The sequence below is a fragment of the Amphiura filiformis genome, chromosome 11 (genome assembly GCF_039555335.1).
Source record: "Amphiura filiformis chromosome 11, Afil_fr2py, whole genome shotgun sequence".
Lineage (NCBI taxonomy): Eukaryota > Metazoa > Echinodermata > Ophiuroidea > Amphilepidida > Amphiuridae > Amphiura > Amphiura filiformis.
The window spans coordinates 22,482,888-22,505,840 of NC_092638.1; the positions used below are offsets into that span (position 1 = coordinate 22,482,888).

The 22,953-nt window shown below is 36.4% G+C and overlaps 1 protein-coding gene across 3 annotated transcripts; it reads left to right on the forward strand.

The window, feature by feature from the left end:
- The first annotated feature begins 15,020 nt into the window (after positions 1-15,020).
- LOC140164564 (NXPE family member 3-like) lies at positions 15,021-22,477 on the forward strand. 3 transcript variants are annotated; one of them, XM_072187869.1, is made up of 3 exons: positions 15,021-16,113; positions 16,342-16,404; positions 19,899-22,477. In XM_072187869.1, the coding sequence occupies exons 2-3, from the start codon at positions 16,400-16,402 to the stop codon at positions 21,640-21,642; spliced, it is 1,749 nt and encodes a 582-aa protein (XP_072043970.1). In that variant the 5' UTR covers positions 15,021-16,113; positions 16,342-16,399; the 3' UTR covers positions 21,643-22,477. The 3 variants fall into 3 exon arrangements, with proteins under 3 accessions (XP_072043970.1, XP_072043971.1, XP_072043972.1); XM_072187870.1 differs by having other exon boundaries at positions 15,021-15,976; XM_072187871.1 differs by having other exon boundaries at positions 15,021-15,739.
- The last annotated feature ends 476 nt before the right edge of the window (positions 22,478-22,953 follow it).

A 22,953-nucleotide genomic window follows, 5' to 3' on the forward strand; every position in this document is an offset into this window, starting at 1 on the left:
ATGACCGCCACTTCAGATTGTCATTATTGTTTGATATTTTCTGCCAACATTGGGGAAAAAGAGACACTTGTAGCAGCCGACATAAGGTACCTTTCGCTGTAACGGGTCACAAATGAAGGAAAGAAAACAAAACAATAATGTTTTTGATTTTTTATTCAATTACACATACAAAAAAAGTAATGGCCTATAAAAAGACCCCCCTAAATATAATAATATTAATATTATTTTAGTCCTGAATACAAAATATAATAAACAAGCATAAAAGAATCTGATACGAAAATTTGTTACTCTGAAACGTTACAATCGTAATTTTCAGTCAAAAAATCCACAAGAAATGACTCTTGATACAACTTAGGCCTATATTTAAAAAACAGAAACGGCTGCCTGCATCTGGAACTCTTCATATCTGAAAGTTTGAAGGTCTTATTTCATACATCAGAATTATCTGCAAGATTGCAAGATGGCTTTAGGTGACCGTGGCCCTATTGGCTAATGCACAAATTTAGATTTTCTTTCTATTTAAATAATACTATAGTATGTTAAAGCTTATGCCCTGTAGATTACATTCGGTTCTTGAGATATGGCCTTTCAAAATGGCGCGAAACAAAAACAAAAACTTGGCAACAACTTTCTTTTTATTTTCTATATTTTTGACAAGTCCAGTTGCCAGATGATTTTCTAATTACATGCATGAATTATGCAAAGTAAAGATTTCAGATAATCAGATACAATTAACAGAGCTATGGCACTGAGGCATGGTACATGGGTAGAACACACACTATACTACAAAATTACGGTTGCGTTTTGGCAAATTTCAATTTGCATAATTAATTAGGGCCACTTATTAGAAAAGTTGATTAGGGCCCTAATTATTTATGCAAATGGAAATTTGCCAAAGGCATCCATGGGTTTTATATCTTATTTTGTAGCCGATCTGAACATTAGAAAATAAGGCCTACCTGACAACATTGCATAACAAAAATAAAAGAAAGTTGTTGCCAACTTCTTGGTTACGTGCCATTTTGACAGGCCATATTTTGGTAACCGAATATCCGATTAAAATAAAATTTTCAGTCTTGTAATCAGGAGAGAATGGGCTCACATATTTCAATCAGACAAAAATCTATATCCAATAGCGTTACCTTAAAGCTAGCATTATAAGTGTCTCCTTAACTAATAACAAAAGGTGCCCACTGGTATCTTGGAGGCATTGTCTTTTTTAAAGACATTTCTTGTTTCTATTGTTACCGATAAGAGGTACATGTGTTGAGCTTTTGTGACATCACGATAGTGATTGGTCACCTGTTTGAGGTTAAGTCTAGTGTTTATTCACTTGACGTTTTCGCTTGCAACGACATATCGTTTAAAATTAAATAAGTAAATTGAGTGTTTTTCGACATCGATCATGCAAGATCAGAAATGGGCTAGCCGGTTGTAAGATTAGTTGTCACTCAATTTTTCAATGACATGTTCAATAAGTGGTATCTGATTCTCATCATGAAGAAATGGTTTGGGTCTTATTTTGAAGATAAATTATTAATTTAATGAAATAATAACAAATAAGGTTGAACAAATGTATTAATTAATTACAACAGCTTAATTGGGTAAATTAGTCAGGGGTGGAGCCGGTAGAGGAGGAGCCGGTAGAGGAGGAGCTCTGTGTAATTCCAATGGGAAGTTGGTGTTCTAATAAAATGTATGCACTTTGTTGCCTAATAGGAGTAAAAATGCATTTGCATAATGTTAATCTTATTTTTTAACTTTCTATATAACTATTGCCTAGTTAATCGTAATAAACATAGTAATCAAGGATTCAATGAGCTTTTAATTAATGCAGTGGAATGTGTGCAGAATGCAATACAATGGGCTGTAAATTTTGCAATTCATGAAAAAAGGAATGAAAATAAAGTTCATCTGTCATAAATAGATCTTTTAAATTGTTTTATCTTTGAAATATCTATAATGAAATAAATCTTCTCAAAGGAGATTATTACAAAGGATTTAATCTGATGACATATTGATCTCTGGTTATTGTTAAATAGTTTATTGATGTAGGCTAATTGTGCATGTATGTACATGGACCATTGTTACAAATTATTCACCGTATATTGATTTTTGGAACACCCTATATGGGAATTGGATATTTGTGATATCATAGCAATTCTTTAAACTATTTGGAATATATTTTCCAAATTTAAAGTGCATTTGCTTACAATAAATGGCCCTTAGGGAATTTTTCATTAAATTAAACAATTTAAAATACAACTTTTTTCACACCCTGTATAACACAATGGGCTTAACAAATATAATGCAAACTATATTTATTGAAAGGACTAATTGTGTACATTCCAAATATCAAGTTCATTTTCCAATTTAATATACTATGTAGAAATATTGGAGTGGTAAAGAAATGTAATTTTGGCAGACCCTGTATATCCACTCAAACTTTACAGATTTGCAATCCTGACAATATATGTATACTTGTACATAGTTTGGGTGAAAACTTTTTGAAATATAATCAGAAATACAAAAATGGAGTTGATTTTTGACAAATTGCAAGATGTAACACAATTGGGTCCCACCTCAAAAAACATGACCTTATGGTACTTGAGGAAAACATCTGCATAATACTCGCTTTTGGTCCGTTTTACACCGATGAAAAATAGGCCTATTTCCTTTGAGTGTACATGTAGGCAGGTGATAAACAACTTGAACCCCCCCCCCCCGAGCTAGCGGCTAGGAGATGCATAAGTTTATACTTTTCAGTGCTCAATTATTCAACTATATATTACTTAAGGGTCACTCCATATCAAATCAAGGAGGCGCCCCACCTGACCCCCTCAGATTAGCTTTATATTTTAGTCATATGTTGTACCTGTAAAAATATTAAAACCTGCAAATTTGAGGTCTGTAGCTCTTACGGATTTTCTGTGGCAGCCATTTAAAGTTGGAGTAGGTGGGTCTACCCATGAAGTCAACCTATACAATTACTGGGACTTAGCAAAGTTGTAATTAAAGACTTGTAGTTATATAAAAATGATGTTTTATAAATTTTGAAGGTGGACCACATCGACTTTGGGCCCCTGAAAATGTTGAATTTGCAATAAATTTCATCTTCGTGAGGGCGCTGTTCGAAATATAAATGAGTTGTGACCCCAATTTTTTGGGTATGCATTGTATTTATCCTATATATAGCATCGGTGACAACAAAAATAATTAATCTGACAAAAATGTGAATTTAGGGGCTAAACTTGCCAGTTTACAAAACATTACATTTTTTCTTGCATATTTAATGACCCCGTGACACAACGCGCAATTACAGAATTTTTTTATTTTTAATTTTTTGACAAATTGGGCATGCAGTTAGTGTGTATGCAAAGTTTCAGACCTCTCTTTCTTTTTATAAAGAAGGCACAGACTCCCAAAGATGAAATTTATTTAAGGGGTAACTTTTGGGTCCAAATTTAGACCACCCTACTCCAACTTTAAATGCCTGCCACAGAAAATCCGTAAGAGCTACAGACCTCAAATTTGCAGGTTTTTAATATTTTTACAGGTACAACATATGACTAAAATATAAAGCAAATCTGAGGGGGTCAGGTGGGGCGCCTCCTTGATTTGATATGGAGTGACCCTTAAGGTTAGTGTTTCATCTGTCAACGGTGTTGCCAGATGAAACACCTAATTAAGAACCTAAATCAAGATGCATTATACATGTTTATTATAGAGACGCTACACTCGGATACGCCCAGATTTCTGCTCGTTGGGCTCTATGTGAAATCCTCTAGCATCAAGGTTTCTGTGTCCTTGCCTGGTATAAGAACCAGACAGGGTATGTATTGAAGCGAACTAGCCTTCAACAGTTTTGAAGGTCTGTGATTGAATCCTTTGAATGCGTTTGTTTGTTATTAGAGTATATAAAGTGCCTTTCTTCGTTCTCAATTATATCCCCTATACGTGTAAAATATGGTAATTTCATTAATGTTTGTGATATCACTAGGATCCACAACAATTAGCTCATACATCAGTGTGCAGTTCTTTAACCCCAATACATTTGGACATTTATTGAATGACCTTTGAAAATATGGGTACAAAAACTCATACTCTGCAACTTGAGGTCAAATTTTGCACTATGATTGTTTAATTGAGGTTATTGAATAATGCCACTGGGATGAGGCCATGGTGGTCCATAGTGTATAAAAGGAAACTTATTCTATACCATGAATATGCACTCACAACGCTACTCACTATCTTCTATTGTTATACATAGTCGTGCTAAAAGTCGACCGACGCATGAAGTTGAAATCAACACAATTCAGAGATATACACTTTTTTGCTTTGAAATTAATTTTATCGTTCAAAGAAAAAACTATTTTTTTTTCAGTAATGTCATATAAAACATAGTACTTGGATATACATTTTTTTAAATCCTGGAGTTAAAATTAGGCATGAAATTGTGTCTTTTTACGCTATATCTGTGTTTTCATTTAGTCGATAAAATAGATTTTAACTTGAAAAGGTGTAGCTCACAATTTTGCTCATTTCAACACCGAATTCAAATGGTTCCAGTGCCTAATTAAATGAGTGCGTGAGCCTTGTATAATAATAGCCATTGAGTGACTAGCGTGTTGAATGTTTCGCCCACACCACTCCACGCCATACATAAATTCTCCCAGTCACATTTCCCCAATGTGAAATTTAAAAAAATGAAACTCTATGAGCTTAGCGCCTTAGACCACTCGAATCGTTATACATGATGTGCAGTTAATATTCATATTTTCTTTTATACAGAGGATGCTTCAGTTTTGACAGGAAAAATATTTTCTTGAAAACCCTCTCACTCGGTTATTTCAAAAGGTAACCACGCTTCCCTAGAATGTGCAATAAATTAGCATTAAAAATTTTCTTATTTGAACAGCATTCTAGAAACTCTTGCAGTATGGCGAATTGTGGTGTATGTTTCGCCATAATGTTTAGCTTGTCCAGTGCAACCCCCCCCCCGTGGCGTTGCCACTGGCTGCATTTTTTCTGTGAACAACAACAGTATACACTCTCTGCATTGAGAATGTTTATAGTCCCTTCTCGCAAAGCAGGCAGTCATTTCATGACGTCAACTTTTTCTAGGTCAAATCTGTCTTGTTTGAAGGAACTCATCGCTTAAGTTGGTTTTTGCGGAATATCAATTTTAAACGTCTTATTTTCTCAAAAAAAGATTAATTTTCACTGCCCTCATAATATTAGCTTGCCAATGATATTGTCCGAGAAATATATATGACCTTTAAGATATTTAAAACATTCAAAATTGATAACCTGCCCAAAAGTGTCTCTTTTTGATATACCACGTCACATTTATATTATATCATCAGTTTAATATATGAAAGGCATAGTAGAACAATAAATCTAGTCTGGTTGAAATAGTGGCTTCCCGTGCACCTGAATGATGTATTTTTCTAACCTATTTCTACGTAATCCTTAAGGGGGTACTACACCCCTGGCCAATTTTGTGCCTATTTTTGCATTTTTCTCAAAAATTATAGCACATTGGTGACAAGTATGTATATTATTGGGGCAATGACTACAACTACTGTACCGAAAATTCAGCAACTCAAAGCAAGTAGTTATTGATTTATTGATCAAATATTGATTTTCCCTTATTTTTGACTGTTACCCCACAACTGTTGTCTGTGCTAAAACAAAATTTCCAGTGCAGTGGTTGTAGTCCTTGCCCCTATAATGTACATATCTTACTTGTCCCCAATGCGCTATAATTTTTGAGAGAAATGCAAAAATAGGCACAAAATTGGGCAGGGGTGTAGAACCCCCTTAAAGTCTCTAGTACACAAATTTTGTTGTTCCCAACCCAAAATATTGTCCCATGGGTGGGGAAATGCCATTAAACGTTACATGGGGTCCAATTTCAAACTTCATCAAATTGTGTCGAAAATATTACTATTATATTTCTCTGGGATTCAGAAAAAGGTATAGTTATACCTATCTATGATGTAGCCTACTGTACCGTTCTTGAGTTATTACCAAAAAAAGAAGAAAAAAATATTGCTTTTTATTTGACCAAGAAAATGAATTTCATATAGCAAAAAGGTGTATCTCTGAATTGTGTTGATTTCAACATGTATCGATCGATTTTTAGCGCGACTATATGCATAAACAATAGAAGCTGGTCAGTACCGTACTGAGTGTACTCTAGGTTTAGTTAGACCACATAGAATAAAATAGGTTGAGTCCATTTCATTCATGGTCAGTAAATGGGAAAAAATTGACCAGTCGATCTAGATGACAAGTTTCACTTTGACCTTTGTCTGAATCAGTTAAACCGTGGCCAGTCTTTTGTACTGTACTTTACGGCTGTGTGGTATTCTTTGTGCTATTTATGTTCGTGTTCGTATAGCGTGTACATGTATATCACTGAGAGCCAAACGAGAATTGCTGCAAGTTTTTCGTAAAGCAGGTAAAATTTTCATTTAATAATAATCTTTGATCTCATCTCTAAGATGCGCGATATTTTAATCATTATAGAGTGATGTTTTAAATAAGCTTTTTTTTTACTACAAAGAACAAGATATTTCAATATTGCTCACGTGGTTCAGCCATATTCAAATTATGTTGCTGACAATTTTCATCATAACGGGTTCAAATGTATGGAATCAGGTTTGCCAAATCATAGTTAAACCATGGACCCAGGACTGAGAGTAAGGTTCTTTTTCCAGAGTCCATGATTAAACTTTCTTAGTCACTGGGTCAATTTATTAGGGGCTGTGCAATAATTATGAGCTCCCCAGGCAGTGGCGGATCTAGAGCAGTTGGAGGGGGGGGGGCAAGGGTGGAAATTTGAGAAAAAAAACATGTGCAATAAATTCATTCCGGCCCCTGAGCAAAACGTGCTTTGGAGGTGAGGTGACTGACCACCAATTGAGACAACGACTGCACACAAATTGGTTTAACATGGCCATGTGTTTTGAACTGGTACACTGATAGCCTGGAGCCGTGACATTGGCGCAAGATTTTTATACGTTCTTGCCAATTTTAGTTCACATCATGATACCCTATATAGGTAAAATACATATCAAATTAAAGCTAATGATGAGCTCTTTAAAATGGTACCATAGGTTTGCACATACCATGTAAACTTCTAAAGTTAGGACTGTTAAAGTAAAAAAATGACAGGGTGGAGCCGTGGCTCCACACGGTGGCTCCCACACGTCAAAATTTAGAATGGGATTCTGCTAATTTACCAATAGCTTGTTACCTACCTGAAATGATTGAACTCAGCTAATTTAACTTTCATTTCATCATTGGCATGTGCAATATTAAAGATAACTGTATAATTTAGGCCTATAATCAGTTTATTAAAGTTTAGAGGTTGGAAGTTGATGGAGCCCTGGAGCAGAATTACGACTGTTGCCTTGCAGAAAGGCAAAATGTTCATACCGCAAAATTGGTAAAATCATGTTGTATGTATTCTAGTTGGTGAAATTATTAATTAATACTTTTTATTATTATAAGTGCAATTGAAAAAGACTTTTGCTTGTCCCTATAGTAAGTGAAAAGCAATTAAGTTTTAGAATTGTTTGGGCTGGAGCCTTAAATGCGAAGAAAAAGAAGGACAAAAGTGCTGAGCAAAATTTGCAAAAAATCAAATCTGAACTGAACACTCTGGTAATTATTTTGGCAAAAATCACAACGGAGTGAATGTGACACTGACCTAGACCTAGTTTACCATGTGTAAGATCAATAATGCCACCATCACAGGCTATGTGGAACCCTTTTGTTCCATCATATATTTGGAACAGATACTGAAGAATTTGATGATGACAATATGGGCATTTCTGAGGAATTGATAAAGAGACAATGATTCGCTTACAAACTTAATTTGGAAAGACTCTGATGTAGCACTAAAGCCATCATCAGATAGTAACAGAGAATATTTTCTCTTTCATGTTACATCTGATGGTGTCATCACTCATCAAACTAACTGAAACTATCCATGTTTCAGAATATGGACACACCTAATTTCCCAGTGCAAAAGTTATTGAAGGCTATTGGCTCTATACTAAAACCACCAGAGAAGATTGCTTTTATAAGAAACTTATGAAGGAAACCATAGTGCCCAAGGAAAGTGTTCTTTATGTAGGTGTGGATTTACAAGACAGAGGAAATTCACCAGAGTTGTACCTTCTGAAGTCCGTAGATGAATGCGAGATCATGTGTTCCATTTCCGTGTAACATACCGGTACTAGATTCTCTCTTTAAACTGCCCCATTATTACAAAAGATTGTTAAATTTTCCTTTATCAATCAGTTAGAAAACATTGTACATGTGTTTTTGTGCAAAATTGTGTCTTGTAACATAAATTGTAATTATTTGTACATGCATTATCAATATCATTAAGAGTTTGAAAAAATTTGTACATTTTATGCGTTCCGACAAAATGTTCGCGCCATGGAAAATCTATAGCAGGTAGCATAGTAAAAGTACACATTTTCTGAAAGCTCTAACTCTATAGAGCTCAAATATAATGTTCTTTTTGATGTGGGGTATAAGATCAACAACAAAAAATCACACAAAATTCAGAAAAATTTTCATGAAAAATCTCACTTTCTTCTTGCAATATCTCCCTAACCATTAGCCCCCCATAAAAAACAATGTCATTTTTGGATTCCTTGTGAAATTTCCTTGCAGAATATGTATACTTTTCCTGTAGTAGCATACACAACCACTGAAATGAAAATTGGCGATTTCTCGGAACAGAAAAAGTGAACTTTTCATGTCACGCGAAAATCTACCAGTTCAAAACGCGTGGCCACATCTCTATTAGGGATGGTGCAATAATTATGTGTACCCCAGGTGGTGAATTCTCAAAATGGTCTGCCAAAATCGCTTGCCCCCCCTTTGACCGTGCCAAAACATCTTTGCCCCCCCTTTTGACGTACCAAAAACCTTTGCCCCCCCCTTTGGATGTGCCAAAAATCTTTGCCCCCCCACCTTACACATGCAAGATTTTGAGGAACCCAAATTTAAAACCTTAAATTGTCTTATCATATAATGCGAGCGCAGCGAGCAGGAAATTTTGCATATTTGAACGTGTTCCTAACGTTTTCATACACCTTTTTAAGGCGTAATATAGAAACGGTGCCCAAAATATCTGTGCCAAAAATCGCTTGCCCCCCCTTTCGACCTGCCAAAATCGCTTGACCCCCCTTTCGACCTGCCAAAAATGCTTGCCCCCCCTTTGGCCTGCCAAAAATCTTTGCCCCCCTATAATTCACCACCCCGGGGGTACACATAATTATTGCACCACCCCTTAATATAAAAAGCTAACAAATCAACTGCTCAGTGCCAGAAGTGGGTAAGTGCAATAGCTGTCATGTGTAGCTACCATGTGCAGATGAGTACAATATACTGTGTGTGTAAATTGCCAAATGTTCACAAGGCAGCTATTGCACTTACACACTTCTGGCACTGAGCAGTTGATTTGTTAGTTTTTACATTAATAGGGATGTTAAACCAATTTGTGTGCAGTCATTGCCTCATTTCAAATATATAGTTTTAGTTTTGGTTTTGGTTTTGGTCACGTGGTTTCCAATTGAATACATGATTCTAAAAGCCACCTAAGTCCATATTTTGGCTAAATTGAGTTAAGCACGGGAAATAGTTACTTATACATAGGCCTATCATATGTATAAAAGAACAACTCAAATTGACCCTCTAAGTCCGTCTATTGAGCATGTGAAATCAAGCATGTACAGAACAACCACCTAAGTCCATTGGACTTAGGTGGTTATTCAAAACATATTATAGTACCCTTGCAAACCAAGTCAAGATGACTGACACCATGGACACGCTAAATGGAGGTGATAACAGTGGTGATGAAATACATGGTAAAAAACGCAGAAATGAAGCTGAATGGACACAGAACAAGAGAAAGGGCTTGAAAGCAACTGGTAAAGAATACACTACTGCGAGGGGCAAGAAAGTTGCAGCAAGACAAACTGGAGATAAATGCAAGTACATGTAAGTGTGTGTTGTGCTATAAAGCTTTCAACCTAAAAGTTACTGTAAACTTGCTGGCTAGTAAAGGCGTGCAACCGTAAGTGACGCGCACATTTATGTGTGATTTGTGTCGAAATATGTGTCGAAGTTACTGTTTCCCTGAAATAAAATGAATATAGCTCAACTTGCATAGGCCTACTGTTTTGATTCTGGTTTGTATCTTTGTTTCCAGATGTTCGCGTCAATGCCTGCAGTATTTCAGTGATGAAACCAAAAAGCTTCTTATCGATAAGGTCAACTCGCTTGGTGATCAGAAAGCACAAGATTCCTTTTTGTCTGGTGGAATATCAGCTAGCTCAGTTGCTCGTAGACGTCCTAGACAGGGTGGTGCTCAACCAGATCAACGGCGGGATCAACGGACTTGTAGCATACACTATAAGGTGAGTCTTGCCTTAGGCCTATTGCAGATCTTATTATTTCAGTCGGTGAGGGAAAAATATTGTAATAAGAAATTAATTTCTGACAGTCTAAAGCACATTTACCATATTATCATTTCAGATCAAACATGGAGAAGAAGAAAAGGTCGTCTGCCGGGCTGGTTATGCGAGTCTGTATGGAGTTGGTGAATGGAGAATACGACGCATTGCTAATGATGTGTTTACTGGTGATATCTCCATAGATCAACGTGGGAAACATGACAACCGGCCCCGTGCTGTTCCTAAAGATTACTTGCGCCTTGTAGATGAACATATCCGTTCGTTTCCTTACCAGGTATCGCACTATGGACGAGAACGCACCAAAAGGCGTTATTTGTCTTCTGAACTCAGCGTCAGACGCATGTATGTCCTCTTCCTGCAAAGGCACTTCCCAGAGGCGTACTTAAAGGTTAAAGATAACACTGATCCTGAGAAAGTTGAATGTGCTGTACGCCATCGCACATACTTCAACTATTTTAAAGACAACTTTAACTACGGTTTTGGAAGACCTCGAACTGACGTCTGTGGTACATGTGCTGAGCTTAAGTTGAAGATAGGCACAGAGAAGAATGCAGCGACACGTAGAAGACTTCAGACTGAACTTCAGCTCCACAAGCGGAAAGCAAAGGCCTTCTATGACCAGCTGCAAGTAGAATCAGCTGTAGCCAAGGATGATGAAGAAGCTGACGTTCTTGCTATAGACTTTCAGCAGAACATACCATACCCTCACCTGCCTGTTGGAGACATTTTTTACATGAGGCAGCTATGGCTGTATAATTTCTGTATCTATAGCGCGAAGACCCAAAAGTCCACCATGTACATGTGGCCGGAAACTGTGGCGAAGAGAGGATCGAATGAGGTGGTGTCATGTCTTAAGCATTACATCGACAACAAGCTTTCTGTTGGGGTGAAGAAGGTCAAAGTTTTTTCGGATGGCTGCCGTGGTCAAAACCACAACCACACCGTTGTGCAGTTTTTTTTTTACATTGGTGAAAACTGGTCAACTTGATGCTATTGAGCACCGTTTTCCCATTAGGGGACATAGTTTCCTGCCCTGTGATCGCCACTTTGCTACGATAGAAAAGAAAAAGAGGAAGGTGGAGAGCGTGGATTGGTTTCCAGAATGGATTGACATGGTGGAGGAAAGTTTTGAAGTGGTGCGAGTTCAGCAGGATCTCATTAGTGATTACCGTGGGCATCTTCAGCAGTTTTTTAAGAAGTCAATAAAGCGCGGTGAAGAGACATACAAGTTGTCTGAATACAAAGTATTTGTGTTCAGCAAGACGCATCCGAACCAGGTTGAAGTGTCACCCAACATGATGGCACTGAATAGAATGCGGTTTTCTCTGCTAAAACCAAATGTAACTCCAAGTCTTCCATCCAGGCCCTGTTATTCCGCTCCTCTGCCTGTGAAGCCAGGCAAAAGAATGACATTGTAAAACTCAAAAAGTATCTGCAAGAGGCAACCAGAGATTTCGTTGATCAACTAAAAACCTGTAATGATGAAGAATCTGACAATGACAACTCGGACTATGAGGATTAGGACTTTAGAAGACATTCATTGCTGAAGAGTGACTTTTGAAACAAAGGGTTTAATCAAGAAAAGTGTGGTTTATATTACATGTCAGTGTGCTAATCAACATACATTCCTGTGTGCTTTATTTTGTATTATGTTAATAGTGGTACTCCCATAATGACAACTCGGACTCGGAGGATTATGACTTTAGAAGACTTGTAACACATTCATTGCTGGAGAGTGACTTTTGAAACAAAGGGGTTTAATCAAGAAAAGTGTGGTTTATATTACATGCCAGTGTGCTAATCAACATACATTCCTGTGTGCTTTATTTTGTATTATGTTACTAGTTATACTCCGATAATGATAACTCGGACTCGGAGGATTAGGTATTTAGAAGACTTGTAACACATTCATTGCTGGAGAGTGACTTTTGAAATAAAAATGGGTTTGATCAAGGAAATTGTGTGGTTTATAAAACATAGCAGTGTGCTTCATCAACATTCATACATGTGTGCTTTATTTTTTATTAGCTTACTAGTGGTATTCCTATTCCAACAATGTTGTCTTTGTATATGATTCAAACAACCACCTAAGTCCAGCATATAAAATTACCCCTCACGAAGTCCCCGAAATGCCAATCGCCATACCTAATACAGTTTGACCAACTCATTAGCATGTAAAACATGCCCTATTGACCAGGTAAATCTAACTGAAGGAATTAAAATGATATACAGTTTTTTTTAGTTTTCGCAAAATCACTCCCTATGGACTTAGGTGGTTTTTGTATTCATATATTCAATTGTCCTGCCTAACCACTTGAATCATAAGATATCGAACTCATTGTTTCTACCTTTTGTTTAAAACCGAACATTTGTGTCAGTCAGTTTCGGTTTTGGTTTCAGTTTCTTATAAGTGGTGTGGATCGTAAAATTATTTGATTTGAAGTTACCTACTCTAAGTATACAAAAGAAATGTTTAAATTTTGCAGTGCAATATTCACGAGCAGAGAAGTCGAACAAAGCAGTCTACATTTGAAAGCATTGATTTAGTTTGAAAGCATTGACTTGAGACTACGAATTAGCCTAAGTTGATTTCACTGTGAAAATATATAGACCATCGAAATATTTCCACAGACATTACAATAGCCACTTGACAGATTATGACTTCATTGATATAAACACTATTATGCACAACTATATTTATGTGCATGTCGCATGACGGAAGATCAATATCATAGAAAGCTGGTTTAAACTAACTTTTATTCAATTTATTTATTGGAGAATAGAGAGAGAGAGATAGAAGAGATCGCCAGGGAAAGAGGGTAGGGGTGTGTGTGTGAGGGGGGAGGGGGTAAGGGTAAGGGAGAAAGAGAAACAGAGGGGAGAGAGCATTGGAAACGGGAAGGGAAGGAGGGGAGAGGGGGCTCAAGAGTGGAGTGGAATAATAGGGAAGAGTCGATATCGAGTGTGGGGAGGGGGGGAGGAGGAGGTTATATATAGGTGGCGGAGGAACATAGGTAAGAGGTATGGGTTGTGCTTTCCGGGGAATAATCTAATTCATAATCAAATCATCTACATCATCATGCATCGTTTATATTTCAGACAAATAAACAAAACACACCCCCCCACCCCTCAATAATTATATGCACATGATTTCTACATGTAGGCCTTGGTCTCGTATATACTTTATGTCTCAACGATGTCTATGCATAACTTATCAAACGAATCTCAGAACTCGGGTGTAATTTTATGGTGTCATGGAAGGGTGCCACCTACGGCAAAAGTCGCCCGCGTTGATAGATATCGATAATAAAAATGTTAGCACAATAGGCTATTATATACGTATGGTTATAGGCCATTATACTTTTGATTATATAAACCCTCTTGTGTCCTCCCAGCACAATAGTGTTATGATTGTATACCAGTTAATCTCCACATTTTAATCCCTTGATTTTTGGTTTCTGAACAATAGAGAAACCAAAACTATATACATGTATTTGAAATGAGGGATTGCCTCATTTCAAATATTTAGTTTTAGTTTTGGTTTTGGTTTTGGTCACGTGGTTTCCTATTGTCCTGCCTAACCACTTGAATCATAAGATATCGAACTCATTGTTTCCACCTATTGTTTAAAACCGAACATTTGTGTCAGTCAGTTTCGGTTTTGGTTTCAGTTAGCAATGACAACGGATACGTTGGGACCATAATCCCACCACAAAGTCCCCTAAAGGGAGCTAGGGGTGAAAATCAAAACATAATAGGGATGGATATGTTCCCTCCATTCAGAGACGCTACAGAGATACATTTGACAAAGAATATTTAGAGCGGCAGAAATATGCAATCCTTCAAGTTTAAAAGCATGAAAATATGAAGTTGATGTAGTGTACGGTTCGAAGATTTGAAAATCATGATGCACTGATAAGTAAAGTTTTGAGACTCCGTTATAGTTTGAAGAATACCAAAAATTAGTTCGGTGGTATATGGAGCTCCAAGATGAATTAGGACTGATTTCTTGAATAGCGTTGTAGAGTATTTGTTAAAGGATTGTAGGGAACAATAGTAGTTCCATGCATTTTGATATAAAATGCCCGACACGTGTTTCGATTCTCTCGTGGGTAGGCGGGATCTCATCAGGAGCGGCCTTAAGATGTATGATACTCACAAATGTATCTTTTTGGCACGTCGAAAGGGGGGGCAAAGGTTTTTGGCATGGCCAAAGGGGTTGGGCAAGCGATTTTTGGCAGATCATTTTGAGAATTCACCCCCCCGGGGGTACACATAATTATTGCACCACCCCTTATTCTTCTTGAAACGATTAATTATAATCACCATAATGTGCATTTCGTCAACCAACGCATGAACTGACTATATATTGTCTTTTCATCTCACGGAAGATACATTTGTGAGTATCATACATCTTAAGGCCGCTCCTGATGAGATCCCGCCTACCCACGAGAGGATCGAAACACGTGTCGGGCATTTTATATCAAAATGCATGGAACTACTATTGTTCCTACAATCCTTTAACAAATACTCTACAACGCTATTCAAGAAATCAGTCCTAATTCATCTTGGAGCTCCATATACCACCGTACTAATTTTTGGTATTCTTCAAACTATAACGGAGTCTCAAAACTTTACTTATCAGTGCATCATGATTTTCAAATCTTCGAACCGTACACTACATCAACTTCATATTTTCATGCTTTTAAACTTGAAGGATTGCATATTTCTGCCGCTCTAAATATTCTTAGTCAAATGTATCTCTGTAGCGTCTCTGAATGGAGGGAACATATCCATCCCTATTATGTTTTGATTTTCACCCCTAGCTCCCTTTAGGGGACTTTGTGGTGGGATTATGGTCCCAACGTATCCGTTGTCATTAGGACTCTAGGATCTTTAGAGTGCTACATCAGCATTTGACTACCTAATCCATTTACTTGATAAACATATTCAAAAATGATCCTTCGCTACCTACACAACTTTAAATTTTCCCGGGACAATTTTGAAGTTAACCGATTACGGTGTCTATGGCAACCAACGACTTAACCTCTACACCTACGTTTGATTTCTTGACCTCCACCCTCCTTGTACAATGTACAGTCGGAGCACAACCATGACAGACTACGCATTGGAATGTTTCAATTTCATCATCTTTACATTGAAATTTCTGTCATCTTAAGAATGTTTTACTTCATGCTGTACCAGGAGGATATTTATTGAAACTCAATAATATGGTCAGTTTTGCAGGCAATACATATGCATGGACTGTATAATATCAATGTTGTTACCACGATACGTGTATTTTGCCTGTACATGTACATTGCACAACTTTTTCTGCACAGTAGTAGCAGTTAGTACAAGTCAACAACCTTTACGCTCTCCGCCATTGATGCCTACCTCCTACCGTACCAATGTTTATAACTTTATATGGAATATCTCGGCATCTCAACTTCTTACAACCATACATCAAGGTACAAAACATAGTGTTTTAATGGTGACTTCCTTATTCTTCTTGAAACGATTAATTATAATCACCATAATGTGCATTTCGTCAACCAACGCATGAACTGACTATATATTGTCTTTTCATCTCACGGAAGATACATTTGTGAGTATCATACATCTTAAGGCCGCTCCAAAACTTTTTATATTAATTATATATTTAGCTTACATACATCAAAAAACAGTTTTAAAACTCTTCGGTGCTCTTTTTTTAGTCAAGACCGTTTTTTTTTATGATCCATAGCCCCCCCCCCCTATGAATCCTCCGGCCCTCTATAACTGCACAAAAGATAGTAACCTTAATACGAATGTTCTTATTCTAATCTCGTTTCAGTAAGATAGCGGGAATTCAATGTTGAGTCCGAACTTATTGAGGGTTCAACCGAGAAGTAATGGAGTGAGTATAGAACAGTTTATATTCCTCAAAGTACTAGTATATTAGTCTTCTCCAGCGCCAGTTTAATTAAAGCCATAATGTGTGATTGGAATAAAGAAACTAACATTCGAATAGGGATTAATTATTAAGCCCTATTAGTTTATACTGATCACATTGTCCTCATTTAAGGGCTGGGGTATGAACGTTTGGACAGTATTTATTTTGGGACATTAGAGCACATCAGACATATCGAATTGCATTCTGAATATGAAGAATGTCATTCTGATATCAAATAATTTTGATTTTTTGAAATTCGCAATTTAATGCACATTTTATGGCAAATCAAAAAATTGATATTTTTGATATTTAACAGTACTTGAAGTAAACTTTATAAATCTGATGATTTATACTTAAAGTGTATGTAGGTTTGATGAAAAGCCGACGAATAATTCAAAATTTTGACCTTTCGTATTGAAGATTTTTTTTCCCAAAACACCAAAAAAAATTAGGTCTTTTTAGGAAAAAAATCCATATCTTCAATATGAAAGGTCAACATTTTCAATTGACCGTCGGCTTTTCCTCCTGCTACATACACTTTAAGAATATATCATTAGATTTATATAATTTACTTCGAGGACTGTTATATATCAACAATTTGAAAAATATCAAATTTTTATAATTTGTCATAAAATTTGTATTATATTGTGATTGTCAAAAATGAAAATTATTTGATATCAGAAAGACATGCTTCGTATTCAGAATGCAATTCGATAGGTCTGAGGTGCTCTCATGTCCCACAAAAAATACTGTCGAAACGCAATAAACGCTCATTTTAGATCCCTTAATTTCGAGCTAAACAAATAAGGTAAAACGAAGAAAATTTGCTGTTTCATTCCAGCGCCTTCAATGCGTATTATTAACTCGCATATCGTATTATTATTATCATGAATATTGGTAGCTTCACGCAGCTAACAAGGCGTAAGACATTTTATACGTCAAGACGTAACACGAATAGCGATATGCACACATTTTATACGTCACTGTTTCAATAATACACATGCACGCGATGTATTTAGTCACCACTCGATCGGTGAAGCCGGAATAAAATCGGAGGTCTCCGATTTAATATAAAAACTTTCCCTGTAATTAGAACACTCCAGGCTTAGTCCTTCACGTGCTAATTTAGTACACTATTGCGTATTACAATCATGCAAATAGTAGAAATTTGAGAAAAATTGAGCGCATCTATTGTTCTCATGTACCCAGATGATGTATTTTTCTAACCTATTTCTTCGTAATCCTTAAAGTCCCTAGTACATAAATGTTGTTGTTTCCAAAACAAAATATTGTCCCATGGGTGGGGGAAAGGTCGTTAAACTTTACATGGGGTCAAATTTCAAACTTCATCAGATTATGCCGAAAACATTACTAATGTATTCCTTTGGTCATAAGGATTCAGAAAATGTATAGTTTTACCTATCTAGGCCGTACTGTTCTAGGTTATTACCAAAAAGGTCAAAGGTCAAGCGTTGACCTCTAAAGGGTCAAAATTTTAAACTTGCTCCGATCTTGATGAAAATGGTGTCAAAATCTTCGTTTTGATAAAAGATAAACAATGCTAGTAAGCAACATGTAGGATGTTTTGTAACCTACATTTCGCATCAAGGTCAATGACCATAGACAATGATAGATACCCATTGAACTTGACATGTTTTGATGTGTACAAAGGTAAAGAAACATCCTAACATGTTGCTAACTAAACATTGAAATGAAAATAATCCTTCTTACGAGATTAGCTATTATGCAAGTGTTATGATTATACTAGCAGATTATCACTGAAACAAATGAATCGATTTGCTTACTCGCCAACTTACTCCTCAAAAGATGAAGAGCAAATTGCCGAGTTAATAACAATAGTTACGGAGTAACCTTATACTATAGTCTGTATATACCTTCCTCCGAGTCAGTAATTTAGATATTGTTTTTATTGTCTTTCTAAAAAGAAAGGAAATGATGCCAGGAAGCCAACTAGCATAACCGTTTCCTGCATAACAATTTTTGCGAAAAGTCTTAAAATTTTATATTGCTTTACTGACTCAAGGAAGTTGTAACTTACGCCGATTTGGAAGTCAGAAAATTATGAGATGCTCGGCAACTTACTCCTCAAAAGATAAAGAGTAAGTTGCCGAGTAAATAACAATGGTTCGTACTAGTCTAGTGATTTACGCCGATTCGGAAGTCACAAAATGCGAGACACTCGCCAACTTTGATCTTTCAGAGCACGAGAATCTGCTGGATCCGTCTGAGAGCTGAAAGTTAAAAATTAAGATAATCAACCACTTCTGGTCACTTGCTATTTTCAAAATAGTTTCCTAGGTGTTCCATTACCAAGTGTCATTTGTCATTTCCATATGTTTCCAGTTAAATGTTTTAATACAGACAATTTCTCCGTTCAATTTCTGTATAAATATCTTTTCTTTGCTAAAATGCAGATTAATAGTGCAGCGTTTTTGTCATTTTACATAACTGTCAATATTTTTCTCATGTCAGCTTCAACTTAATTTGATCTACTTATGTGTTCTTTGTAGATATGTACAGATTTTCTCAATTTCCGGGGTCCTGAATCCATGGTTCCATTTTTACTTCGCTTACAAACAGACAAAAAAGATACTGAAACAAAATGTTTTCACTAGCTAGATACAACCATAGGTTGTAATCATAGCATACTAAATGAGATGCTACTTACATAGGCTTAGATGTAAGGGTGGAGGCAGCACTTTTTGAATAACCCTCGTAAACGAGTCGTGACACTCATATACGCCCATATGTTTTTTGAATTAGTCAAAATGAAGAATGAAAAGATGGTTACAAATTGCATAGAACCCCGCTATAAAGATTACTGTTATGTTTTTATGGTAATCTAATCTTTTATTTTCTTTTATTTAAATTAACTTTGGGGCTCTATGTGTAATTTTTGTAAGATATTTTGCAATCTGTTTAGTCTTTATCTTCACAAATTAAAAAGGGTGGATACAGAGAAATATGAAATATTCTGTCATCAAAACCAAGTTAAGATTAACATGACTAGTGGTAATGAGTCATTAACAAAGTTCCTTGTCCAGGGGAGTTTTTGACACTAGAGCGTACTTACCACCACAAGAGTGTGAACCCGCAACCGCTCGCACCATAGCCGGACGCCTTTATTGATTGAGTTAACTTGACTGCTGTACACTAATGCTACTTTAACTGGTCGCATTAGTGTGTTCAATGAAATCAGTTCATAATAATATTAAAATAATAATAATAATAATAAACAAGTTTGAGGAACATGCGACCCCTTGTCTCCGAGAAAATAGGCGGACAGGCACACAGATAGACACACAGACACCCCGACGATTCGTATTATTATAATAGATAATAATAATGCTACGTAGTGCCAATTGTTGTTGTTGTTGTTGTTGTTGTTGTTGTTGTTGTTGTTATTAACTGAATCTTCATATCCCTTTCTCTTCCAGGTCTCAGTTGAAGGTAAAAGAAAAACCATCAGTCCGGATAATTTCTCGTCGGAAATTGTTATTGATTTGTGGTATTGTCATCTTCATATCAATGTATACGTATCTGTATTTCAGAGATGATAAAATTCGTACATCTTATCCACATACCAGGTGTAATGTCCATCAACTGCCAATGATTGACGGACTTACAAGTTTTAAAAAATCCCGTGCAAGTTGGTTATTGAAAGGTCGTGTCGTTGAACTCGAAGAGTCCAAATATCCCCCTTCTCAATATATTGAAATTAGCAACTCAGTACCAGCATGTCCAAAGTATTTCGATGCATTTATCAAAGATCCTAAACCAGTTTATCTGCTCTGTGATACAATAGAGTTGATAATTACGGCAAGAGATTGCAAGAAAAAGAGATTGAACTCTGGAGGTGATTACTTGTGGACGTGGATAAAAACAGATTCTTTGAAAGCAAGTCAAACACAAGAAGGTAACGTTACTGATGTGGGTAATGGGACCTACATTGCGCGGTTTACCCTCAGATGGATTGGGGAGGTGACCCCTGTTGTAGCTGTTATTAGAACTCGACAAGAGGTCAATTATATGAGGCAATGGAGAGACAAAGTTCCTGCTAGATTTTGCTATAATGGAATATTCAAACTCAAAAATATCACTGCAACAGTACCATGTCACATAACTCCTTGGATGAATCTTACTCATACTCACATCAAACTTGATAAAACGCGTTATTTGTGCAACTTCACAGACCCTTTCACCGGTGCGCCATGGTATTGCATTAAACCACCAAATATGCCGTGTTCTGCGTATGACTACGGTCGAGGAGACACAGAAAGAGAAGTATTGTATGATGATTCAAAGTTGTATTTCAAATCATCAAAAGGATTTGACTATGTAAAAAACATCCAACCTCGTGTTATAAATGTTGTTAACATGGACCAAACCGGGGGCCAACCCCGCTATCTTTCCGGATTATTTTCAACTTGTGAGTTCACCAAGAAACTGTTAATGTGTAACACTACTGAGCGTGGAGGTATGTTCTCACCAAGCAGCGCATCGGGAGTATATTACAAAAATGTATGGGTATCTTTACAGTGTAAAAAGTCAAAATTTGATAAGAACAAAATTATCAGAATTTTAGAAAACAAAACCATGCTTTTCTTTGGTGACTCAACAGTTCGACAATGGCTTGAGTTAATAACGGATACTTTGTGGAATGAGACCTGTTTTAAACAACTCGGTGCTACTAAGCTTGGATACTCCACACAATACAACATGTCATTTGCGTTCACATTCCACGGGTTTCCTGTTCGAGGTAAGCACTCTACGGCTTCAACTTCCGACTACATAGCAAACAGACTTGACGCTTTGAAAACGGGAGGACCTGATGTGATCATTGTTCTTACTATCTGGGCTCATTTTACAACAACCACACTGGAATTTTATCAAGATCGTTTGTTAAGCATTAAAAATGCAATCATTCGTTTGCAAAAAAGATATCCGGGGACCAGAACATTCATTAAATCTGCTAATACTAGAGAAAAGGCAATAATCTCAATGAGCAATTGGTATGCTTGGGAATGCGACCAGCTAATGAGAATGACGCTAGGAAATATTCCAGGGATTACCATAATAGATGTTTGGGGTATGACTACTGGTCACTACACGGGTTTTCACGTTCATCCTGACAAAAGTGTTGTAAGAAATGAAGTTGATATGCTACTGTCTTTTATCTAGTTCAAAACCACGAATAGTATACAAATATTTACTACTCATGAGGGATCTGCTGGTGGAATCTATTGGTCCAGAGGTGAACTGGACTCTGGAGACCGTGGGCCTACTATTTTCCCGAGACCGCCAGGTCGGGGGAAACGGTCTCCAGTTCACCGAGGGGACCAATGGATTCCATCAGATCCCGAATTTGGAGCAGTATGTAAGTAAACATATAAGGCACTTAAAGGGATATTTCGTGATCCACAGCCTCATCCCCCACTTTTCTCAAAAAAAGTTGAGATTTTTATACCACTGGAAACATCTGGCTATGTTTATGTACCAACAATACAGATTAATTCTTCAATACGAAACGTCAAAACTTTCAAATGATGGACGGCTTTTCATCCCAGCTACATACACTTTAAGTACATATCATTACTTCGAGGACTGTTCGATTTCAAAAATATCAATTTTGGATAATTTGTCATAAAATTCGTATTAGATCGTGAATTTCAACAAATCAAAATCAGAAAGATATTCCTCGTATTACAGAATGCAATTTAGTGTGTCTGATGTGCTCTCATGTCCCACAAAAATATTGTGCAAACGTCGCTATCCGAGCACTTACACTCAACGATTTACAAAATGATAAAATCTCTACTGATATAAAATAACAATATGAAATTTAAGTTGACCAAATTTCACTCTTTGTCGAGTGGTCCCCCAGATGACTTTTTCATTATTTTCAGTGCAGCAAACAACTGAAGATGTAATTAAAAAATGTATTATGAATATACTTGCTATGTTGCTAAGCTTTGCTACTTGCTTTGTTGAATGTAGAATGTGCTATTCCATTTAAAATCCACACTACCCCTGTGGAAGATTTTCGAAATATCTTCCACAAAGGTGTCAATTGTCTTTTGGAAAAGGACTTCCCAGCAAACACAAAAACGTTTTAAAAACGTTTTAAATAAGTTATATTTTGGCTTTTGGTTTAGGTAAAAACGTTTTAATAGCATTAAAATGTCGGGTCATATAAAGGTCATGATAACGTTTTAAAACGTTTTGTATGAAAACACACTACAACAATATTTTTAAATGTTTTCAAAAAATGTTATTTAAAACTATTTTTGCAAACATTTTTGCCAAATATTTTGTCAATACTTAAATAACATTATGTTAAAATATTTGAATCCAGCAAACACAGAAATGTTCTTAAAATGTTTTTTTCAAAACCTTTTAATAACATTTAAATGTCGGGTTATATAAAGGTCATTAAAACGTTTTTAAAACGTTATTACAAATATTTTGGGCAAACATTTTTCGCAAAATATT